The 25134-nt window shown below is 40.5% G+C and overlaps 2 protein-coding genes across 15 annotated transcripts in view; one reads left to right on the top strand and one right to left on the bottom strand.

Annotated features, from left to right (window-relative positions):
- The window catches only part of EIF5B (eukaryotic translation initiation factor 5B), an 89740-nt gene extending 80296 nt beyond the window's left edge, over nucleotides 1-9444 (top strand). Inside the window, exons 15-24 of the mRNA XM_015544587.2 lie at nucleotides 130-261; nucleotides 674-856; nucleotides 992-1153; nucleotides 2533-2664; nucleotides 3884-4015; nucleotides 4123-4199; nucleotides 4318-4482; nucleotides 6319-6457; nucleotides 8440-8601; nucleotides 8974-9444. Coding sequence (XP_015400073.1) covers nucleotides 130-261; nucleotides 674-856; nucleotides 992-1153; nucleotides 2533-2664; nucleotides 3884-4015; nucleotides 4123-4199; nucleotides 4318-4482; nucleotides 6319-6457; nucleotides 8440-8601; nucleotides 8974-9081 — 1392 coding nt within the window. The 3' untranslated portion in view covers nucleotides 9082-9444. The remainder of the gene's footprint in view (nucleotides 1-129; nucleotides 262-673; nucleotides 857-991; nucleotides 1154-2532; nucleotides 2665-3883; nucleotides 4016-4122; nucleotides 4200-4317; nucleotides 4483-6318; nucleotides 6458-8439; nucleotides 8602-8973) is intronic.
- Nucleotides 9445-10563: 1119 nt separating this feature from the next.
- Nucleotides 10564-25134, bottom strand: part of REV1 (REV1 DNA directed polymerase) — a 90792-nt gene continuing 76221 nt past the window's right edge. For all 14 annotated transcript variants that reach the window (XM_042981182.1, XM_042981183.1, XM_042981186.1 and 11 more), the window contains 11 exons: nucleotides 22079-22299; nucleotides 21642-21814; nucleotides 17550-17652; nucleotides 16248-16401; nucleotides 15842-16044; nucleotides 14362-14595; nucleotides 13218-13338; nucleotides 11972-12192; nucleotides 11714-11870; nucleotides 11340-11442; nucleotides 10564-11000 (listed from right to left, as the gene is read on the bottom strand). In XM_042981182.1, the coding sequence (XP_042837116.1) occupies nucleotides 10889-11000; nucleotides 11340-11442; nucleotides 11714-11870; nucleotides 11972-12192; nucleotides 13218-13338; nucleotides 14362-14595; nucleotides 15842-16044; nucleotides 16248-16401; nucleotides 17550-17652; nucleotides 21642-21814; nucleotides 22079-22299 (1802 nt within the window). In that variant the 3' untranslated portion in view covers nucleotides 10564-10888. The remainder of the gene's footprint in view (nucleotides 11001-11339; nucleotides 11443-11713; nucleotides 11871-11971; nucleotides 12193-13217; nucleotides 13339-14361; nucleotides 14596-15841; nucleotides 16045-16247; nucleotides 16402-17549; nucleotides 17653-21641; nucleotides 21815-22078; nucleotides 22300-25134) is intronic.

Here is a 25134-nt window from a genome sequence, read left to right as displayed (position 1 = left end):
AATTCACACTCTTCTGAATATGTATAATATATACTAGGAGTTTTTAGGAACTTTAATTTAGGAACTTAATTAAGTTCCTTAGCAATCTGAATGTTTTCAGGATGTTTCTTATGAAAAATTTTTGTCCAGATTGATAGGTTGTATGATTGGAAAAAGAGCCCTGACTCTGATGTGGCTGCTACTTTAAAGAAGCAAAAAAAGAACACAAAAGATGAATTTGAGGAGCGAGCAAAGGCTATTATTGTAGAATTTGCACAGCAGGTAAGAAAACTTTCCCTTCTTAGTGAAGAGCCTATATTATAGAATATTTTTCCTTTTGTTATATTGTCCTTATAATAAAGCTAGCATTTTCATACTGGTTCTGTTCCCCTATCAATGGCAAGTAATGATCTCCATTCTTTTCCCTTATCCCTTTTTAAGTTAGAAAGCTGATATTTCAAAGATCTGTCTTTGTAAAGTCTGAATGTTTAAATTTTAAAAATAAAGTTGACTGGGAAAGCCACTACTTTTCTGTGATACAACTAATACCTACAGGTTATACATGATCTGGAGTGTTTTTGAGGCGTTTCAGAAAGATGAGTCATTTGCTTATCTATTAGCTAGTCAGTCATGCTGTTCTGGATACTTCTTCCAGTTTGGCCTTTTGGAATGATTTTGCTTTTTCTGTCTCTAGGGTTTGAATGCAGCTTTGTTTTATGAGAACAAGGATCCCCGTACTTTTGTGTCCTTGGTACCTACCTCTGCACATACTGGTGATGGCATGGGAAGTTTGATCTACCTTCTTGTCGAGTTAACTCAGACCATGTTGAGCAAGAGACTTGCACATTGTGAGGAGCTAAGAGCACAGGTTATGGAGGTAATGATCAGCTTTTCAGTTTATTTTCCCTTTTGTTTTTAACATGGAGGCCTTGGATGGGGATGTTTCCTACTCTTAGATTCAGTCAATATAGTGCAGCATATATTTCACTCCCTTTGCGATTATGTCTCTTAGGTTAAGGCTCTCCCAGGAATGGGCACCACCATAGATGTGATACTGATCAATGGGCGTTTGAAGGAAGGAGATACAATTATCGTTCCTGGAGTAGAAGGGCCCATTGTAACTCAGATTCGAGGCCTCCTATTACCTCCTCCTATGAAGGAATTACGGGTGAAGGTAAGCCTGGGTGGCAAGTGTTGACACACGGGGATGTGTACATTGTGTATAAGTTCTGCTGAGGTCCTTTCTTGACTTCGAGAGTTGGTTGGCTTAATATGCTCTCGCTCCTTGTCTTATTTTGAATCCCGCATACAGGATCATCTGACAGAGTGGAGATGTGTGCAAGTTTTTATTTACCACCTAAGCTTTCCATGAAAACTGAAGTGTATTATTTTGGTTCTACACTGCTAAGTAGTCTCTTACTAACATTTTTTATTATGAAACAAAACATTAATACACAAAATTCCATAAGCATAGAAGACAAGTTTAACCAATTTTTAGGAAGCAAACAGGTAAAGAATCAGAACATTGCTGATATCCCGGAAGCCTGTGTGCTTCTTACTGATGTTAGTCCCTCCCCTCTCCCCACCCCTCCCCCCAGTCCCCCACATTCCTAAAAGTTAACTGCTTCCATTTCCATGATAGTAATTAATATCCTTTTTAAACAATACATGAGTGTGGGGTTCTCAAAAATCTGTATGGACTTTATATATGTGGAGTCCTTTTCCATTCCTTTGTATCTGGCTTCTTTTGGTCAAAAAATACTTTTAAGATTTATCCATGTTGTTGCATATAGCTATTGTTGATTTTTGTTGTTGTGTAGTATTCTACTGAATGAATATATTATGGTTTATCTGTTCTTCTGTTGATGGAAAGTGTAGGCTATCTCCAGTTTTAAAACTTCTATTATTACTAGCAGTGTCATTCCTACGAATATTCTTGTATTATCTCTTGGTGTAGTTGTGCAAGTTTCTCCAGGGTGTATGCCTAGGAGTGAATTGCTGAGTCCTCACTTACACTTAGCTCCAGTTTTACTGGATAAGGCCATATTGTTGTCCACAGTAAGTCTAACAAGTTATACTTTCAACTGCAGTATATTAGAATTTTCGTTATGTCACGTCTTGTCAGCTCTTTGATGCTGTCAGAGTTTAAATTTTTTTCCCGTCTGGTAGCTCATTGTTGTTTCATTTGGTACTTGCCTGATTGAAATATGGTTGGCTATTATTTTGTATGTTTATTAGCCATTTAAATTCACTCCTTTGTGAAATGTCCCTGTGTTCCAGCATTGTCTGTCTTTATTACAGAGTCATGGGATTTGTCTATGTAGTCAGGATACTAGTCTGTTAGTGGCTTGTATGTATTGTACCATCTTCTACTCTGTGACTTGTCTTTTTACCTTTTCTGTGGAATCTTATGAAACAAATGTTTGTTTATTGCTTTTCATGTTTAAGAAAAATTTCCCTATCCCAATGTCATGAAAATACTGTCTCTCACATCATCTTCTACTATTAACCACTTTCAAATAAATGTGGTAACAAATATTTTGGTCTTTGTAGAACCAGTATGAAAAGCATAAAGAAGTAGAAGCAGCTCAGGGGGTAAAGATTCTTGGAAAAGACCTGGAGAAGACATTGGCTGGCTTACCCCTCCTGGTGGCTTATAAAGAAGATGAAATCCCGGTTCTTAAAGTAAATTACTTTTTTAAACCTCCAAAGCTATTTGAGTTCTGCTGGTGTGTCAGTAGGGCACATGCTGGTAATGATGAATGAAGTGGGCACCTTTGTCTTTGTGAAGCCTTACTTGGTGGCTCATAGCAAACAGTTGATGCTTTTAGATTACTTCAGTTTACACAGCCCTGTGAATGAACATTAATATTATATAGACTAGAATTTTAAGGTACACATTTTATTTAAATAAAAAATGAAACAAAAGCTAGAAGCTGTTCATGTTTTTTAAGATCAGAATATGCAGGGGTGCCTGGGTGGCTCAGTCAGTTGAGCATCCAGCTCTGGATTCCGGCTCAAGTCATGATCTCGCAGTTCACGGGTTTGAGCCCTGCGTTGGGCTCCACGCTGACAGTGCAGAGCCTGCTTGGCACTTTCTCTCTCTGCCCCTCCCACACGCTCTCTCAAAAATAAACAAACTTTAGATACCAGAATATGCAGACAGAACTCAAGATAATCTTGAAGTCATTTTAAAATTTGCCTATCTGTAGGAGCAGATGTCCACTGGAGTCTAGCATAGTTACACAGAGTCAAACTTTGAGTTTATGTACTCGCTTGCCAGAGAGAAGATGGCACTGTTCCGAGCACACGGCTCATCTACTACGCTGAGACCACTGTTATTCTTCAGGCAGCACCAGTTCACCACCGTCAAGGAAGTGGCCACCTTAGAGCCAGTGAGAACAGGGCACACATTCCTCTTTGGCCAGTCCCAACTATGGCATGAACATAGCTGTTGTAGTTATTTCTGGGGAGAATGTCTTCATCCCTAAAGGAGCAGTGACTGAGGAAAAGGGTGCTGAGGTTAGGGTATTTCAGTTAAGGCTTAAGGCAGTCAAGCAGACCCTTTAGGCTAGCACAACACATTACATTTATGTAATGCTTTTTAACTTTGAAAAGATTCTCATTTCATTCAGCTCACCCATCTACCTTATTTGCCAAGTACAGCAGAGGTTAAATAGATTTCAACATTAGTAATCTAAAGACAGATGTATGGGACACATTTCAGATATGGGCCCTGAATCTCCTCCATTCCAGTACAGGTTCTGCTATGTGTTACTTTTTCTTAGGCTTGCTTTTATGTTTTCAGGTAAATATTTAATTAAAAAGAGAAACACAGCCTTACTGTAAGCTGCTGATGATAGAGATATATTTACAACCTTGTCAAATCTAATTTCTTTTCAAGGATGAGTTGATCCATGAGTTGAAGCAGACGCTAAATGCTATCAAGTTGGAAGAAAAAGGAGTCTATGTCCAGGCCTCTACACTGGGATCTTTGGAAGCTCTACTTGAATTTCTGAAAACATCAGAAGTGCCCGTAAGTAATCCTACCTGACTCCACGGGAGTCCGTGGTAGTCATGGTTTGTAGTGCTATTTCCTTTACCTGACACAGGCCATTAAGCTCAGAAACTCCCTTTGTACAGTATGCAGGAATTAATATTGGTCCAGTCCATAAAAAAGATGTCATGAAGGCTTCAGTGATGTTGGAACATGATCCTCAGTAAGTAATTTCTCTCCTGCTGTGAAGGCTTTAATATTACCTATTTTCTTCAACCTGTCCTACCTGACCAATATTCTGTGTTTAATCGAATGATCTTTAATGTGTTTGAACCTTTCAGGTATGCAGTGATTTTGGCCTTTGATGTGAGAATTGAACGGGATGCACAAGAAATGGCTGATAGTTTAGGAGTTAGAATTTTTAGTGCAGAAATTATTTATCATTTATTTGATGCCTTTACGAAATATAGACAAGACTACAAGAAACAGAAACAAGAAGAATTTAAGTAAGTTCGTGATTTTACTTATTTTGGGTCTTCGAATTGCCAAATACAGGTTTCTCCCACTATCTGAAAGTAGAGCATTCCTGTGAAACCTTCTGTAAGCCGAATTGGCATATAGTGAAGAAGTAATTACTGTTAATTTATATGGAAAATTTTTTGAGCACTCCCTTCTGATACCTTAGGACACATCTTGATAACAGATAAAATCGAAATGAAGCCCAGATGCTCACAGACCTTGCTCACAGCCCTGGCAGCATGATACTGAGATGCTGAGTGTGGTTCTTGGGAAGAAGTTTGGTGGGGCCACTCTGGGGTGCCCACCGCCTCTTTAACGGTTCACTGCAAAACAAATGCTAAACATTTTTCCTTTTCGCCTTTTTTCATAAAAGCACAAATCCTCCTCTTTTGGTTAGGGAAAGCAGGTACTAACATAGGTCTTTATAAAAGCAAAGTGGTGTCATGTGGCCTTTCAAAATGTAGGGGATACCTGTATCGGGAAGGTGTGTGGACAGTGGAAGCATGGCATTTGCTCATCTGGAAGAGGCAGCATCCTGAAATGATGTGTTATAAACCATAAATGCCCATCTGAGGCATTCCAGCAGTGTTAACAATCCTCTGTGTAGCCTTTTATTTTTTAATTTTTAAATTGGCAGGTCTGGGTCTCATTATTGATTAGCGGTTGCTAAAATTATCTTGCTGGAGTTCCTTATCTGGGATTACATGGGAAGGAAGGAACAAAATTAGAACGTGGGAGGTGAGGAAATGAAATAAGGTGAGGTGTTCCATGGGAAGAGAGCTTGTTCCTCCAGCAGACCTCACAGCTTGCCTGGTATAGGTGGCTTTGCTGCAGGTGATTGAGGAGGCAGCAGTAACCCTGACCGGGTTCCCTCCTCTTGCACCTCAGGGGAGACAGCCATGAACTCACGAGAAGTAGGGTGAAGTGCTGAAAAGCAGAACAGAGCAGGGAAGGCCTAAATCAGGAAGAAGAGCAGTGTGACAAGCAGTGTGGTTGGGGACAGCTTCCCTCCATAGGGTCTCTTGTTCAAGCAGAGATCTGAAGGGAATGACTTGAGCCTCCCAGACACACAAGGAGTTGTCCAGGCAGAAGGACAGCACTGGGAGGCAGCCACATCGAATCTGGCAGAGAACAGTAGGAGATGAGGTCAGAGAAGTTGTGGGACTCAGTAGGCCCCTTGGAGGATTTTAGGGAGGCAGCAAGGAGTTTTATCAGGCTCCCAGTATTCCAGGCAAGACCTGAGAATGGCTCAATTTGGGGTACATATTTAAAGTGAACTGCCAGGTGAGTATTGGGATTTAGACTGGGATATGCTCCCTTGAAATCATGAAACCACAAGTGAAAAGACTTTGGTTAAGAAAACTACTAGACACTGTGAAAGACTTGAAGCTCATGCTCAGTAAGTGGCCTTTGGGTCACCTGATTTGGGAACATGGTAGAGAGAAGGTGGCTGGTTTGATGCCTGTGTGGTCCCCAGAGCCAACTGCCTGTGTGCCTGACCGTGGGTCCTATTGAGGTTCTCAGCTCCATCTAAATTTTGGGGCAGAGACTTCGCATGCTCCTGTGATGCAGCTTCTTCAAGACTTGGGAAGTGACAGCACAGAGGGAAGGAGGGGAAGGGGATGGCGAGGGGATGATGCACCCAGGACCGGAGACTGGACCATTGTGGACACCACCAAGGTCATTCTGCAGCATCCTTCCTGCTTTTCTGGCACCACCTGGAAGTGCTTTTATCTGACAGGGGAAGCCTCATATTCATATTTTTAGGTTTAAGTGATTTTTGTCTGCTTCAAAATTTAGTGGTTTTTTTTTCCTCCTTTTAGGCACATAGCAGTATTTCCCTGCAAGATGAAAATCCTCCCCCAGTATATTTTTAATTCTCGAGACCCAATAGTGATGGGAGTGACTGTGGAAGCAGGTCAGGTGAAACAGGGGACACCCATGTGCGTCCCTAGCAAAAATGTAAGTTCTCGTTGTACTTTCAAATCAAGTGTGGTCTCTTAAAATCAGTAAAATGGGGAGGCCAGGAGTGGTTACAACAAGCAGAAGAGTTTGTCACCTTCTGTGATTTATCCCTTAACTACGAGTGTTCCTTAATCAGTGTTAATTCTTAGCACCAGGTATCGGTGCTTCAGCAAAAGAAAGTTGCAAGGTACTTTAACTTACTGCCCTTTTGAAAACTTTTTGAAGTTTCAAGCCTAGGGGAAAATAAAGAACAGAGTAATGAATGCCCACATTCCCTTTCCCTAAATTAGCATCATACCTAAGAAAAATTAACATTAACTCAATAATGTCCTATAATATATAGTCCTCATTCACATTTCACCAGTTGTCCTGAGGGCCTTTTTTCATTATTGAGAGAGAAAGTGCATGTGCATGCACACACGAGGCAGGGAGAGAGAATCCCAAGCAGCCTCCTTCCATCAGCACAGAGCTCAACGCAGGGCTCAATCTCATGAACCATGAGATCACAGCCTGAGCCCAAATCAAGAATCACACACTTGACTGAGCCCCCCAGGTGCTCTGTCCCAAGTGTCTTTAATACTGCCATCTGCTGACCTGGTCCAGGATTCCTTCAAGGTGCACTGCATTTGGTTATTATGGGTTTTAGTCTCAATAGGAACAGCCCCCCCATCCTTTGGGGAGAGCCCTGTTCTTTTGCAGATCATTTCTCAACTTGGATCTGTCCGTTTCCTCCTCGTTAGAGGGAAGTTACAATTAGAACAGATACTGCATGCAAAGATGCTCCCGTGTGCCTCGAGCCTCACCACACAGGCTTCCTTACTGTGGCAGCACCTTCGTTTACTGAGTAAGGTGCTGTTGGCTGAGGATAGCCATTAGAACCACATCTTTCTGCCTTTGGATTATTAAGTAATCTCTGGGGGCACTTTGAGTACTTGTGAATATCCTGTTTCAACAACTTTTATTCCTGTAGATTTAATAATTGGTAATCCTTGCCTAAGTTTATAAAACTGTGATTCCCCCCACCAACACTTCTGTAAAGAACCTCTCTCTCCCCTGAGCTTTTCATTATGTCATACACACTCGGTTAGCTTTTTAAAAAATCTGATGTTCTAATCCATTACCAGTATTTTTGAGATTCCCCCCCCCCCCCCCCCCCAATACCCATTTGTCCATTCTGGTCAGTGGGAGCCCATTCAAACTAGCTACTGCAGACTGCCCTGGACACATAACTCTTGGAGCATCTTCTTCCTTTCTGGTGCAGTGAGATGCTCTAGGCTCATCTAGTATTTTCCCTGCCCCAGACCTGGTTCCTTTAGTGGGAGATGGCACCTAGAAGTCATCTGAGCACTAGGACTTGTTGCTTCTAGGAGTTGTTGCTTTTATACCAGTTCAGTGGACTGAGGAAGGACATTTATTTGCAGTGATTATCTCCTCTGTGGCTTTGGTCACACATTCTCACTTTCCTCTGTCCCTTCATAAGCAGGCAGCAGAGTGGTTTTCTCCTGTACTGTAACTGAGATCAGGTTGCTCACAGCTCTCATCCTCAGAATGAAATGCCAAGGCTCTAACCTCGGCCCACTTGGCCCCACAAGATGTATCCCTGGCTGCTGCTCTGACATAATCCCTTTGCTCACCATACCGAGCACTCCAAACTCATTCCTGATTCAAGTTTTAGGCCTGCCAGTTCTTATTATGGCACTTGTCATAAGAAAGGGTAGAGCAGAGATAATAAACCACATTGAATTGATAGGGTACTTTTCAAGTTGTTTACAGCAGTCATCTTGTGAAGGGCACAGGGGGTGTGGTGGGGTCATCCCTACTTTACCAGTGAAACACACTGTGATGAGGGATGAAGAAGGGTCACAGAGCCAAGGCTTTTAAACTGGCTCTTTGGCTCCAGTTTTTATTTTCGCTGTCCAGGTTGCAGTGCCTGTGACTGGCATGATTCCTCTGCTTATATTGCAGTTCTTATTTTACAGTTTGTTGACATTGGAATAGTAACGAGTATTGAAATAAACCATAAACAAGTGGATGTTGCAAAAAAAGGGCAAGAAGTCTGTGTCAAAATAGAACCTATCCCTGGTGAATCTCCCAAAATGTATGGAAGACATTTTGAAGCTACAGACATTCTTGTCAGTAAGGTAAGTGTCTTCATAGAAGTGGCCCATTTTAGAGAAATTGGGGGTCAACTCTTCTCTGGTTACCTTTGCACAGTAGCTCTCAGGGCTGGATGTTTGAACTTTTACAGTCCAGCAGGACTGGATTCTTCTTCAGGGCATGACCTATAACGCAGCCTTCTCTGTGTTGAGGAAGGGGCCTCCTAACAGAGTTAGAGTGCCTGCTAGGACTTGCAGAGATTTACTACTCTGAAAGGCAGACAGGTACGGCATTCGTTGTTTTGGCCAAGGTTTCTTTTTAATGAGCAGTAGCTGGTGTCAGCCTTGGGCCACGTGCTTTTTTTGGCATGTGGTGGTTGCACTGTTGTTGACCCTGTTTGTGCCTCGGGCTTGCAGATCAGCCGGCAGTCCATCGATGCCCTCAAAGACTGGTTCAGAGATGAGATGCAGAAGAGTGATTGGCAGCTTATTGTGGAGCTGAAGAAAGTATTTGAAATCATCTAATTTTTCCACATGGGGCAGGAATTGGAATAAATGAAATATTATGTCATAATACCACCAAGAAAAAACAAGACAAAAAAATGGAACGGATGTATCTGGACACTGATGAACTTAAGTATGGAAGGAAAAAAATAGGTGTATAAAATGTTTTCCATGAGAAACCAAGAAACTTACACTGGTTTGACAGTGGTCGATTACATGTCCCCACAGTTCCAACGTGCCTGTTCACCTGCCCACTCCTTTCCCAATCCTCCTCTACTGGCTGCTGTTTTAAAGTTTGCCCTAACCCAAATTTGGATTTTTATTACAGATCTAAAGCTCTTTCAATTTTATACTGATTAAATCAGTACTGCAGTATTTGATTAACCAGGCTTCTGCAGATTTTGTGATTCTTGGGACTCTTTTGATGTAAGAAATACTTTATTTATGCATATCCTTCCCACAGTGATTTTTTTTTCCCCAGCATTCTTCTGCCATATGCCCTTAGGAATTTTTTAAAATAGAAATTTAGGCACTCTGCTATTTCTTTATCTGCTTTGTGTGAAACCATGGTGTAAAGCCTAGCTGGCTGCTATTTACTGCTTGTATAGTCCTGAGAGTCCACTGTAATCAGCACAATTCTGAACTACCAATAAAGAAAACAGACATCCCTTAGGCTTCCATGGTAGCGTAGCTTCTCTCCATGAGTGAGTCATCAGCCTCAGTGTACTACCTTGTGTACCAACACACACTAACATTAGGATTTTCTAGGACACACTAGAACCAAGATGGATATAAAAATTCTACCATGCATACATTTCCTGATGGGGCAATCAAGTAGGGAACTATTTGGGCTTAGTGCTTCTAAGTTGTTGCAGAAACTGACTTGTTCATATCAGTTACTGGATTTTAGCATGTGGGAAGTCCACATGAAGATCTATTCCTTCCCCCATTATAAGAAATCTGTTAGTGTGAAATTAATTCTTCTAACAGATCTCTAGTAACTATTGAGAGAGAGAGAGCACAGTGTTGAAGTCAATGTGGGGTGTGTTTTAAAGAAAGTGTTCACTGGCGTAGATTTATGAACTATATTTTTGAAGTATTACAGCATAGCTAACATAGCATAGAAAAATACTTTATATACATTTGAAAATCTGTACCACTCTTCAGTACTACTGAAGTTTCTCTAGGGACGGTAGAGGTGGAGACACCACTGCTAAGCCATCTGTGGGACATAATTTTCCCAAGAAAAATTTAATTATGTGTGTGTTCTAATTTAAAGTATGTAAATCCCTCCACTTGGAAGAAGTAAAGAAGGTTTTCATAACATGCTCCTGTGTTCATGCTTGGGGACAAAAGTGATAAGATTATTTAGAAGCTTTACCCGGAACAAGTAGAATCCCATTCTGGGACCTCTTGGGAATTTCAGAGCTTAGCATGGAGCCTCTAACAGTCCGGCTTGTAGGTTTCTCAGCCTTTAAACACAATAAACAGTTCAGGATTTGCTTCCTAAAGGATTCACAAAAAGGAGCCTGTACAAAATATACATACAGTTCTTTATTAAACAACTGTAAACACTTCACTGTAAAAATCCATAAAACTTTATAAACAAACATTTTGTAAATAGAATCTATGCTACAGTAAAAGAACACAATTATTTACATGCAATACTGACAAATTTGGCACTTATTGAAAAGAAATGTACAAAACACTTGCTTAAAAAGAAATTTAAAATTATAAAAACTCAGAGCATTACTATCATGCACTTTGCAAATACCTCACAAGCACTTATGGCACAGCTAGTGGAGAGCACCAGGCTCCCTGGTAATATTTATGTAACTTTTAATGTGCTTCCATAAGTCTGTTGTAAAACCACCTGAACATTGTCAAGAATAAAGTCAAATGCCATATTCCAAACCGATTCCACCGACTGCTGCATCAACCTAAAGGTGGGTTAAGAAAAAACTGTAAGTAAAAAGACTCCTCAAAGAATCAGTTTAACATCTCCTTAGGGTCGTAAACATTTTTAGGTAAGAATCAATTTTGGCCCAAACCTCAGAACGCTTCAAAGTACTTAGTATGGTTTGAAACTATAGAAACCTCAAGGGGAACAAGCTTTGATCTTCTGGCAGTTGCTTGGGATTCAAAACAAAGGTTACCCCCTTTTCACTAACTCTTTAGTTAACTGCCCCCAAATGTCAAACTTGCTCTGTGCCTCACCTTAAAAGTAGCTGTGTGAGATGCCCCATTTTGTCCTTTAGATAAAAGTATTGAATAATTACCTTTTCATGTACTTTATTACTAGATCCAGTTTTTCCAAATCTTTTTCCTCTATTAGGTCAGTACAGTATTTCACAACTTGCAGAATGTCTTCCTCCATTGGATCTAGAGGGGAAATTCTTAATAAGGACCAGGCTGCTTGCATGAAGGAGAACTGCATCTCTACAACTACCCCCAACTTCTAGCCATCCAACCAGTGGTCTATAGTATAGAGCTTTTCAAAGTCAGTCCCAGAGTTTCAAAGGTTACAGGGTGGCTGGTTTTGGCTTACCAGATTCAGAAAAGAGTTGCATTTATATAGCTGAGTCTGGTTCAAGTTCCAAAATTTTAGAACCATTACCTCTCAGTCTGTGGCTGTCACACCAGCCAAGCCCACCTGAAATGGTAGTTATCCACTCTTTGAGCAAGGTCTTCACGTCACTGAATTCAACAGCTCCCGCTAGGTTGGGTGCTGGGGGTCTCATGTGGCCAGACGGCTCAGGCTGCAAACCAGAAGGGCCTGGCACACCTGAAGTGGAAGCAGAGAGTTCTCCCTGTTAAGAAAACAAATGACAAAAAGTGCTATATTTACATAACATCAAGTACATTAAGATCTGATAAAAGGTCAAAGCTTAAAAAGTATTAAAAATATTACCAGAGGTTTCTCAGAAGCAAGACCTTCATGTTTCAGAAACCCATCGATTAACTTCTGGGGACTCCCACAAGCCCCTGGAAGAGTTTTCACAGGGCTATTAAGCAACTTGTTTTTCAAAGGGCTCTGAATCTTTTTTGGGGAACTGACGGGATTTTTTTTCTTGTTCCGTTTCTTTTCTTTCATTGCTGCTGGTTTTAGTTGATGTAACGGATTCTTTGGCACTAAAAAAGTATGAACGTGGTATCTTCAACAACATATGTCTGGATAGTACCATGCAATCTTTCTTTCTTTTAAATACAGACGCTGCATGTGCACGCACACACACACCAACACAGGCCTCTTACCAAGACAGTATTGGAGGCAGTAACTGGATGAAAGCGCAGGCTGTAGGACACCCACTATCTGTGCCCACTTTCTTTGGGGCACTAAAAGTCTTATCTTTTGGGCATTGCTTATCTATAAAGGGGGGGGGGCTGTAAAGATTAAATGAAAATTCAACAGTTCAGGCATTGTTGGAATACATGTTCAGAACCTTTCTTTCAGATTTTCTTATTTTTTAACATTTATTTATTATTGAGAGACCAAGCATGAGCATTGGAGGGGCAGAGAGAGGGGAGGACACAGAATCTGAAGCAGGCTCCAGGCTCTGAGCTGTCAGCACAGAGCCCGATGCAGGGCTCGAACTCATAAACTGCAAGATCATGACCTGAGCCGAAGTCAGATGCTTAACTGACTGAGTCACCCAGGCGCCCCTTTCATTCAGTTTTAAACCTATACTCTGATCTGTCAGTCTTGACATGTAGTCAAAAGACTTCTGGTGGTAACTCAAACTTTTAAATTCATTCATTCATTTTATTTGAGAGAGTGAGCAGTACAGGGAGAGAGACTCTTAAGCAGGTTTCATGCTCAGCACAAAGCCTTACACACAGGGCTCAATCCCACAACCCTGACATTATAACCTGAGTTGAAATCAAGAGTCGGATGCTCAAAGGACTGAGCCATCCAGGTGCCCCCAGACTACTTTTAAAGTAAAGGTATGGAAGTCAGAAGTTACACAACTCCAACTAGGTCTAGGACAACACTTACCTGCATCATATACTTCCTCTGCTCCAATACAAAGAGCTCTTAACATGATTAGCAGCTTAGATGTTGGCCATTAATCTGCTACAATAATCATACCCTACCAATGACCTCATTTCCCTCATCTTCAGTTGTGTTACATGTCCCTTCCCACGCTTATGCTTACCAGATGCAGCAGCTGACTGCTGGTGAACGGCATTCTCCCCCTGCCTTTGTCTTTGATCATATGCTGCCTTCAGCTCCTTCTGAAGCTCAGCAGGAAGGGCAGCAAACACCTCAGGGTCCACCTAGTGGAAACAAGAAGGTTCAGAGTCAAACGAGTTGACTCTATTTTTTCACAAAACAGACTTTGTTTTCAAATCATGCTTTTCTGATCTGTATGAATTCTTACTAGGGCCTCAATATTAAAGCTCATTAAATCCTCACAAGGTTTTAGGGTGAGAATAAGAAAATTCTGAGTAATAACTGACTTAAAAAAAAAAAAACACCCACTGCAGAACCACCAGGGCAAGAAACACCACTAGGAAATGAGAAGTGGGGCGCCAGAGTGACTCAGTCAGTTGAGCCTCTGACTCTTGATTTCGGCTCACAGGTTGTGAGATCAGGCTCAGCGCTGACAGCATGGAGTCTGGTTGGGATTTGCACCCTTCTCTGTGCTCCTCCCTCGGTTGCATGAACTCACTCTCTCAAAAGAACTTTAAAAAAGATGCTTCCCCCCTCCCCCACCAAAAAAAGGAGAAGCAAACCCAAGAAAATAGGTTTACGTGTAGTACTTTTTTTTAAAAAACACCAAACTTAGATTGTGTTATTGTCTCTAGTCTATGATTATACATCTCCACCTAGCTATTTATTTTTTAATGTTTATTTTTGATAGAGTGTGAGTGGAGGAGGGGCAGAGAGAGAGGATAACAGAGGATCTGAAGCGGGGTCTGGAGCTGACGGCAGAGAGCCCAACACAGCGCTCAAACTCATGAACTGTGAGATCATGACCTGAGGTGAAGTTGGACCCTCAACTGACAGAACCACCCAGGTGCCCCGCCTCCACCTAGTTATTTAAAATGTGGCCCAGTGGTCTTCCCTGGCCAAGAAAATAAGAACTGAATGTGTTTCTTACTTCTGGGTGGAAATTTTAAGCACCTACATACATGTCCTCCTCTGGGAGTCCATGTCCTTTAGATGATGTAGAAATGAGCCAGTGCCTTGGGCCCCAATGGATATGGTGTAAGCTACCATGAGTTTATGGTCCAAAGGAAAAGAAATGAGATCTGCCCGGATATTATGTAGGGTGAAAGGTCCCTAATTTAACTCACCTGTGAAAATGCTGGCAGGGCTATGACATTGATTCCTGCATCACTGTTAGATTCTTGAGGTTCTGGTATTTGTAACAAAACTGTCCCAACTGGTTGTGGCAAAATTCCTGTATTACAGCCATTTACTGGCTCTTTCTTTTTGTCGCCATGCAGCTCTCCTTGCTGAACAGCACAAACTTGCTCTACTTGTTCCCGGAGATCAGGTGGAAGTGCTTCTAAAACAGACTGATCAAGCTATAAAATACCACATGAGTCTGAAGTTAAAGCATATTCAGAGAGGAAGTGGTAGGAGTGTTAATGTAGCACTTTAATTTCAATTTGAACATCTCAGACAACATGAGGCGCAGAGAAGCAGGATAGGAAAGGTAACCCCTCAAAGCAGCACATTTTTGGAATGTCTTGGGCTTTTTGCCACTGGGATCTCAGTAGTAACGTGGAGTCTGGAGAGACCAGCATACAACTACGGGCAGTACCACTGGATGAGGCAAGTCCAAATATACTCATTGTATCTGTACTACAACAGGGGCAGACAGAGCCTTTGTCAAACTTGGATCTCAGACCCCTCCCAAGGGCAGGGACAATGCCTATGGGGTACGTCACATTTTTGGAATGAATGGGACAATGGAGTCCTGGGTCAGAAGTTTACCTTTCAGACAGGAGACTATCTGCCCCCAAATACAAAAACTTCTAGTTCTGACAACAGCCAAGTTAGAAAAAAGGGATTGTAGAAACTAACTTTTCTTTGGCCTACATACCAGAATCCTCTGCCCATCGGTGCACTTCCATTTAGAGATGGAATCCTATAAATTGGGTAGGCCAATCTTCTACTTTGCCAGGATCAACTATTTTTGGATAACTCAACAGCAACCGGGACCCAATCCCAGCTGATTAGAGCTGTCCCTTTCCCAGCCTCACAGCTGGCATGTCTGTTTCCTTCAGCCTCTTACTATTCAGTGAAGCATAGAAATGGACTTTCCCAATATATATTGAAGTGCTATCTTAACCTTACAAGGAGCAAAAATTCCAAAAGTATTCCACGTTTACAGCCCATACCAATGGAATTACTCGCTTACGTTAGGAAAATCATTCACTCTACAGAAAGGATGGTCTGCAAACGCTGCAAGAAAAACCTTGAACATGGGCCCCTACTGATGATCACAAAGCGATACTGCTGAATAGGATGGAGTCCCTGTGATTATTGCTGCTACAAAGAGGTAAAGTGGCTACTGACGGGCAGTTGCAGAACTAGCTTTCATCCATGTTCTACAACTTGCAAGAGTCGCTGATCTTTGCAAAAGCACCACCTTTCCCCAACCTGATTATTTCCCATATGGAGTTCTGTAACACCATGAGCTGCCTGTGATCTACCCTGACAAGTACCCTCTTCTCCCCTTCTCGGCTATGCTGTTACCTAAAAACGTCATCCCTACTTTAAAACTGCTGTTGCACTTAAATCACACTCAGAACTATAAAAATATACCTGGGAAGGTGACGGAACCTCAATACTCAGGTTAAGTCTTGATTTCAAACTGATGGGAGAATGTAGACCATTCCATTTCCCTGAAGACTCAGCTTTGCTAGTAACAGGATTGACACTTGATGTCAGATGTGTTGAAAAAGATGGCAAGAAAGTGCAATTTCTAGAGGCAGATGATATTTCCAGATCCATAGCAGCCAGAAATACTGAAAGTATAGAAAGTACATAAAGTAGCTTCTTCGTATCATCGGGGACAGGATGGCCTGGATTACTTTTAAGCCATTTTAAGTAAAACAAACCTATACTATCGATTCATCATAATCCAGAATGTCCGTTTGTTTCTTAAAAAGTCACAGAGCCATGCCAGACAACTGTTGTATTAACAAGAACCACACTGATGCCCACTGACCTTCTTTGTGCTCCTCTTCTGTGGATTTCTTCGCTTTCTGAACCTGGAAGAGATCCAGGACAGAGTGTGACCCGCCAGGAAGAACTGATGGACGAGTGGGGCATGAAGAAGGGTCTGGGTTGGTCGGAACCAACTGATTCACGTGAATCCCAACCTAGAACCAGAGTTGAAAATGTGTTTCCAGGAAAACTAAAGCAAGAATATGAATTCAACTAAGCAAAATTCTCAGCTATTCCTTTTTAGAAAGATCTTCTAGATCTATTTCTATAATAAAAAATTAAAGTATTCAAAGAGCCTTCTACATGATTTATTACAAAAACTGTATCTCTACTAGCTAGTGAGCAGTTATTCACCTCAATCTTGGAGTATCCATTTCTATCTAAATATACTGTAATCTCTTCAGAATCAGAAAAATCCAAAAAAGTGTAATACTATATCCCACTGAAGCTCTAATCAACTAAATTTTTAAGATTAAAAACAAAAGATCCTATAGGAACAGTCTACTTGCAACCTTACTTCCCTTACCATTTTTCTGTTTTAAATGAAGAACTTTTCAAACAAGCGGGTTTGGGGGGTGGGATGAGCAGTGCTCTGGGTACACCATGGGCTCTCGAAGACTGTACCCCCCACCCCGCCCCACACTACCATAAAGCCTTACTGTAATAGTATTTCAGGGAGTTTTGATCATGCCTGGTTTAGTAATTCTTTAATCCTTCCATAGATACCACACCAATAACTGCCTTTCACTCACATATGTGAGCACACACACAACAGAACCTACAAAGGTTTATCCTTAAGAAAATTAAGGTTTTTACATTTTTTAATATCCTCTCACCTATCCATCCCAAAGGCATGTTTGTGGTGGTAAGTTCTCCCTTCTAGAGCATCAACAGACACAGAATAAATTTTGGATTAAAAGGGACCTTAACGATATAAGTATTACTTGCAGTTCCACACTCTTCACAGTCCCATCTACCAATGAGAACCAGAAGCAGGATAATGTATGTAAAATAAGCCCTTGGTTAATTGAAAGACACTTATAAAAATTCAAGATACAAAATTATTCTAGGCAGAAAACAAAACGAAGAGCTTTCAGAACAAATTTGACTCTTCTCTGAAAAATAACAAAATCAGGTCAGAGGAGAAAGTCCAGAGTTTTTCAGTTTCTATTCTGGTATCAAATCAAAGAAGCTGAAAATCTGCTCATAAACCCACTACCCACTGCCATGACCATTCTCAGATCAAACCTTAAGTGAGAAAAACATTACAGAAAGTCAGAATTTTAAAATGTTATATACTCACCCCTCTCATATCCGATATATTTAGTTTCATTGTATGAAACATGTTTAGTGTAGCTTTTCCAATTATCTTTGCACTATCTGTTGCCTGGTCAAGAGTTACAGTCCTGTAAATGACAGAATTAACTTTAACGGAGCAAAAGCTACATTCCATATATATTCACTAGTACCTCACGAGTATGGAACAGTTTAAAGAGATATAGGAAAGCTGTAAAGAAAGTTACAAAAACAGTTTAAGTAATTAAGTAGTAAAGATAATCCTTAAAAATGAACACAAGAGTCCCCCCCCTTCAAGGAAGCCAGTATAACAAATTAATTACACTGACAGCCAGGGTGTAAAAGAAAAACCATATAGAACACTGGGACTTTGAGTTACAGGCTAATGAAGACCTGGCCAACTAAAAATAAACTGGAAAACATTTTTTAAAAAGACGTATTTTAGTTAATGCATATACAAATACAAACATTATGTTGCAACCAAAGCATGAATATAAACATGAAGTTTTAGATTCCAAGAGAAGTCTTAGGTTCCAAGATTATCTATGTTGAGGTATAAAAGATGAATCCCTGTGTTTTAGTTCTTGACTCTACTTTTATCATGTCTGAAGTAAAGCCACTACATAATTTCAACATGTGAATATGTGCATTAACAATTTCTTAGAGGCTCTAGAAATCAATAAAGAAATGCATGAACAACAATGACAAAGGAAACATGGTGGCACCCTGTCTAAAACCCAGCAGGACCAGAATAGATCTTTAAGAATTCTTAGATCTTTAAGAATTCTAGAAGAAAGGAGACTGCATTATTAGGTGCTAAAAACTACTTTTATTGTATTTATTTTCTCAGTACCATGAGGACATTATGTACACCCATGAAAGGTACCAGTTTTTTAAGGAAAATATTTACATTGATTTGTTACCTTAATTACATTTATTTAACACAAATAAATACAGAAGAACTTAAAAGCAAGGTTTTTAGTGGACTGGTGGTTTAAACACGTTTATATTTCTCCTGAACACCACTTAACTATTTTGAAATGAGTTTTAAATGGCATAAACTCCTAAAAAATCTAAACAGGAGAGGAGACAAGAACAGAGGACCAATGTTAACTGTAACTCAGAACACTGAAAGCGTATCAGTAAGTATTAAGTTACCAAATATGCCTGCTAAATGCCTAAAGCAAGGCACCACTTTAGATAAGCCAATTTATGCTACAGAACCTCAGAAACACTCAGTGATTAGAGATGCCAGGTACCAGTGAAGGGGGCGAGAAGGGACCAAGAATGTGCACGTGCAGCAGACACATAGATCGCCCCTCCTCTGGGATTTTGTACACGCCAATGTCGATGCTGAGAGCCAGGGGACATCATGCATGGCCAAGGAGAGAGGGAGGCACCTTGCTCAAAAGCATCATACACTCTTCCTTCCCACCTAGACTGCTCTTCCTATGGAGGAACCAGAATGCTGGCTGCCATCTTCACGCGTGCTCACCCACTGTAGGCAGGAGATGGGAAGATTTCATGTGGGGCATGAAATAAGACAGATAGTTGAAGAAAACCTCCAATATAAAAGCAGTCAAAAGAGAAAAGAAGGAACTGGAGAAACAAGTGACAAAGGGAATAGAAGTATATTTAAGAGATAAGAGATAATATTGCATCTGTGAAATAACAGATGCTATATTTAAATGTCCAAAGAATTTTAAAAAAATACTCAGAAGTTTAAAATGTTGGTAGAAATAATAAATTAATATGGACAAAGTACCTGGCACAAAGATAAAGACCAAATAAAATTCCAGAACCTGAGTTAAAGAGAAAATCCTGAAAGTTCCAGAAAGAACAGATCTGTAAAGAACAGGCAATCAGAATACTGGACTTCTCCAAAGTAATCATGAAAAAAAGGGGACAATGGAATCTTTAAATAAGGAGAAATAATTTCTAACTAGAAGTTACAACTTTTAAGTCAACAAAACTACTGAGCATTAGCACAGACAGGTTCAAAAACAATTTATGCCCATGAACTCTTTCTCAATAGACACTAGGATGAGGAGACCAGGGATCAACAGATCACAGAGAAGGGATACCCCAAGACTCCCACTTTATAGTAGGTCTTAAACTAATCCTGATTGCATTTAGCTTGCTGGAGGGCCCCAAGTAAAAAGATCAAACCAGTTGATTCTGGTGTACTGAAACACACTAGGAGGGACTTTGGAGATAAACTCAATGGCAAATTCACAAAAAAAAGGCCAACAAACCAAACAAGATGCTCAGAACTCCAGGAAAAACAAGTTCAACAAAAAAGGGAATGAGGTCACAGTGAACTATATGCTCATCCACATACAGTGTGCACATGATCATAATAATGTTAACACTGCCTGGGGGCAAAGGAAATGTGCATACAGGGGAAACAGCAATAGGCAATGAAAGAGAAGTAGTGCAAGGGACTGTGTGTGTGTATAAAATTCAAATTAAAAATACATATACACAAAAGAACTCCAAGGGGGAAAAAAGTCTTTGCCCAAAGGAAAACTGTTAAGAGAAAATTTTTCCGCGTGATAATCAAGCCACAGATCTCAACCTACATATGGCTCTTTGACATGCAATTTAAAATGGAATCCTGTGGACTGTGGACTACCACTGCTTAACTCAGCCCAACATTACTTCAGTGGGGACTAAAATTAGACAGAGCCCCCAGGTACTGCTGATGCACCAAAATATACAATGCTAAGACATTTAAAAATGCATACATGACAAAAGGACACTCTACTGCCAGTTCTCTTTCTAAAGAAAAATTAGTTTTTGGATGATCCTTTTCATGTACCTTGTACAAAGCAAGTTCTAGGTTGCATTCCCAAGGTATTAATAAACTAGATCTGATTTTCTCATAGAAACCATGTGTAAAAAGATCACTCTATTCCACAGTTAGGGCCTCATAACCAACTTGTTATAGAAATGACCACTAACACTGTATTTAACTAATACAGCATTCAAAATACGGATACATCAAAATGTTTATTAAAATAGGTTAAATACAGGAGCGCCTTGGTGGCTCAGTTAAGCACCCAACTCTTGGTTTTGGCTCAGGTCATGATCTCACGGTTTGAGTTCCCGTCCTACGTCAAGCTCTGTGCTGACAGTGCAGGGCCTGCTTGGGATTCCCCCTTTCTCTCTCTCTCTCTCTCTCTCTCTCTCTCTCTCTGCCCCTGCCCCTGCCCCGTTTGTGCTCTCTCTCTCAAAATAATAAACATTTAAAAAAATAGGTAAATATAATAAAGATTACCAACTACCTAAAAAGGTATTTTATAAACGTGTTGTTTAAAGTACAATTTATAACCCCTGTTTTCATGGTGAACAAATGCATGAATGATAAAGCTAGAATCTGCCTGTAATGGAGGGCAGTCCTCTTGTGACTTGTGGCAACATCACTATACACACAAACATAATTTCTATGGCAGGCATGAACTAACCCTTAACTTTTTTTTTTTTTTTAACAATTCCTTATGTGTGGCTTTCAGGGTCAGAAGTCTCAAGGCTTTGGTTGATCTGACAGATAAAATATAGTGTACCATGTGTTAACAAAATGGCACAAAAATTAGGTATTTTCATATTTGTCACAAACTTCACAGGAAGTTTTATATTAGTGGCCCTCATATTTAATAAAAGGGGGTTTTAAATGCTTTCTACCAGTTTAGAGAGACAATAATCATTTCAGACACAGAAACTACACCTCCCTAAACAAAGAAAATGTCTCATTAAAATCACTTTCTGAATCACTGTACTGACCCTCACCCCTCCAAGACCCTGTCACAATTGTTGCCACAGTGGCAACAGTTTCCCTTTCCTTCTGTCCGTGCACTGAAGTCAATAGCCTGAAGACCCTGCTGAAGGTCAGGCACACAGGTGCATGTGAGTAGCCAAACCTGAGGGCAGTGACACAGCTGCAATGGCCTTGGGCTGAGGCCCAGCGCTGCAGAGTACCAGATATCCTCTGAATTCAGAGATCTTTATTCATACTCTTCCTTGGTTTTCTTCATTTTCTATTAATTGTAATAACCTGCACCAAAATATCAATTATCCAAACTCTTTTAAATAAGCTTACCTGGTGATATTATCACAAATTCCATGGCCTCCAAATTTTGCAGTTTCTACAGGGGCCCCAGGCTTTCGTATCATGATTTTGAGCATCAGGCGTTTACCCTTCATGCCAGCAGCTTCAAGTCGTCGCTGAATTTCTTCTGAGAGATTCAGAAGAAAAGCTTCTGCTTCTTTTGGCTATGGAGAGACAAACACAGCAGATCTCCCATGTTATTTTCCTACATACCAAATAATTCTCAAGTATTTTCACTTTCAAAACCAAACATATATACTCTTTATATCCTGCTAAGTGTCTGTTAAAAACAAATATTCTGCAAGCCACGGAAGCAGCAAGAGTGTAAAGTCTTCACTTCAAGCATCAAGAGTCTACGGACTAGTTGGAGAGGGGGACTATGTGAAGAGATAAGAGTAAATGGATAAAACTCGTTAAGAGATCAGTACCTGGGTAAACCTTATTCCATAGTTGATCTCAGCTGAAATAGATTTTCTTTCCTTTTCAGTTCGAACTGGTCTATCATCCAAACCACGGCAGAACCTATAAAGCATCTGACCTGTTTTGGGACCAAATTCTTTTTGGAGTTTTGCCATTGTCATATACTGCAAGTCTCCACAAGTTTTAATTCCCAAAGATGTCAACTTGGATTCCATTGAACGTCCAACTCCTAGAAAAGGAGATATGTATAGTTCTATAATTCTGCACATAAACCATTAAAACCAATTCAGCAATGTTAAAGAACTATTATTCACCCAAAAAACTAGTTTAAAATAATTTCCCTTAAAATTTTTAAGTGACATAATTGAAGCATCTCAAAGATTAAAGAATTTTTTAGCGCAACTGCTAGTAAAGGTATTTCTAGAAACTACTTCTCAATCTGAGCTCTACGTATAGGTGAACCTTCTCAAATATGTGTAACTAGGTAAGTTCTCAAAGGAATGCTATCTTTATTACTGAGTAATATTAAGATTTCCTATTCACAGAATCAACTAATGAAGTTACAGACCTATTTAAACAGGTCTACGGTATGACCTACAGTATGACCTAGTGGGACTCCAAGTGTTAGGAATTCTACCATGATTTCTGTGACAGCCAAACCTCTCGACACTTTCAGCCTCACTTGCTATGAATGGAAACTAAAACGAGAAACCTTCAACGTAGGTCCAAAACTACAAACATTATTGCTGTCATACTGGACAAAGTGACCTGGGGATGAAGGTTCCTAAGCAAACAAAGTGGCAGCGGAGACAAGATAGATTTCTTCTATCAACAAAGACGATCTCCCTGAAAAGGTCTCAGCTCTCCTGCATGCAGCACAGTCCCTGTCTCCTTCTCTTCCAGATGCAAGGTCTGAGCCTCACCTGGAGGATACTGATGAGTTGTCACTCTCAATTTGCCCAAGATCTTAACAAAGGTACACATATCTAAGAGAGATATTTAAGAGTAACCTAGGAAACTAAAATTCTTGTCACGATGGCTCTGCACCATCAAATCAGTAATTTCCACCAATGAGAAAAAGACTGTTTTTGGTCTTCTGTAGAAGCTTGGCGGAGAGCTCAGAGTGAAGTCTGCTATGTTCTGCTCATTACTTGATTATAATTCTTCCAGTGTCTATTCTCTCAATGGTCTTCGGCAGAAGGACAACTGGTCTAGTCCAGGCTCTGCCAGGAGAACTTCTTTGAAGCAGTTACCAGGGTTAGGAGGCTGCCAACTTTACAAGAGACCTATGGCCATGGAGGTGGGAAAAGTTATTCCCTCCTGAAGTTAGATGAAAGGTGTTAAGGGTGCTGCCTCCCATCAGTGCCATTTTAAAGTTCAAGTAAGAACAGAGAACAAGAAAGAATACCAGAGTCAGCTTTAACAACAACAAAATCTACCAGAGGAATATCATTCACAAAAAGGTGAAATTCTAAGTGAAACCTATCTGAGTATTTTTCATGATGGGGAGGAGAAACTCAAGAAAGACACTAAACTGGCCAAAGTCACACATGACACACTATTCGTGTTCCCTCGGAGATCTGGAGAGTTGTTGATATGTTCTGACTTGCAAAATCAGCAAGAGGCAATAATCTTGGATTAATTCTATGTGTGCTGGGGTGTGGCAGGGGGAAAACCTATTGTTTCTGAACAGTATCTTCAATACAGCGGAACAGATTATTAGCCAGTAGGTACAAAAGAAAAGCTATCATATTAAATATCACCAAATTAACTACAGTCAACCTAATCTCAGTACACTGTCCCTCTAGGGAAAAACAAAAGACCCAGTCTGCTGCAAGCTTACCTAACGAAATGGAATGGCCCTGAAGTTGAATAGGAGAGAGAAGCATGTGGGGGCGGCAGCCCACCTCTAACCCCTACCATACTGCGGGGAGGAAAAATTAATCAGCACCAAAACCCTAAGAGGACTGCTAGTTTAACTGACTGCATCATGTATTTGTAAGGAAAGGAGACACCTCTAAGGACAAAGTAATAGGGTCTTGAGGCTCAAACTGAGTGCAGCCACCTAGAAAGGAAAGTGAAAGAAAATATGCTAGCCTAGAACCAAGTGAGAAGAGGAAAAAAAAAAAAAAAAAAGCGATGTGGAAGCTCCCGGTCCAGCCACTGGGACAAAGACTTGTTATCTGTCCTTGAAGCATAACTATTATTCTAGATTAAAAACAGCCAGTAATATCTCTTCCCCTGGCATCCAGACTTGGCACTGACAGTGCCATAGAAGAATAAAGTTTTCACCATCTAAATTAACTGTTTAGGAGAACTTTTTGTGATGATGAAAATGTTCTTTATCTGTGCTGTCTAATCCAGTAGGCACTTGCCACATGTGGCTATTAAGCACTGAAATGTGACTAGTGCAGATGAGGAAATGAATTTTATTTGACTATAATTAATTAAATCTTAAATCTTCCTAGCTTCACCTAGTTACTGGTTCCCGTATCAGAAAAGCGCACATCTTTATGTACACCTACATGTTCATGGTGTTTCTCTAAGAATGGCATGAAGAGATGGCAACCGCAGGCTGGGTGCTCAAACCCAGGTGCAGCAGGTCCTTCAGTTAAGGGCACACACATAAGGTGAAAAGCCTTGCAAAGATCCAAAGAACTCAAAGAAGTGGCTATTGTATTCAAATAGCTGTTGGGGACAATCCTTTCTTTAATTAAATAAAACAGGTCTCATTAGGTAATGTTAGTGTAACATGTAATCATTTTTCTGTAGAGTCCCCTAAAACATAAACTTATTGGAAGTGTGTTTTCTCTTTCTGAGGTAGCTACAGTAATTGTATATGTTGTGCTAGACAACTGTGTGCCATGTATACATTTATGGGCACAGAGGGCCAAAAAGAGCTTGCAGAGGACAACGGGGGAGGTGTGTTGATTCATCCTGAGTTTCTTCTGGTTATTGACCAGAGAGCTATCATATTAAATACCATATTTTCCACAAGATGTTAATAGGCACTATCTATTCATCCTCAAATATCTTTGGGAAATGACTGCTTCCTAACAAAAAT

This window comes from Panthera tigris, chromosome A3 (assembly GCF_018350195.1).
Source record: "Panthera tigris isolate Pti1 chromosome A3, P.tigris_Pti1_mat1.1, whole genome shotgun sequence".
Lineage (NCBI taxonomy): Eukaryota > Metazoa > Chordata > Mammalia > Carnivora > Felidae > Panthera > Panthera tigris.
Note: the sequence above shows the minus strand (reverse complement) of the source record. Positions and strands in the feature narration are given on the sequence as shown.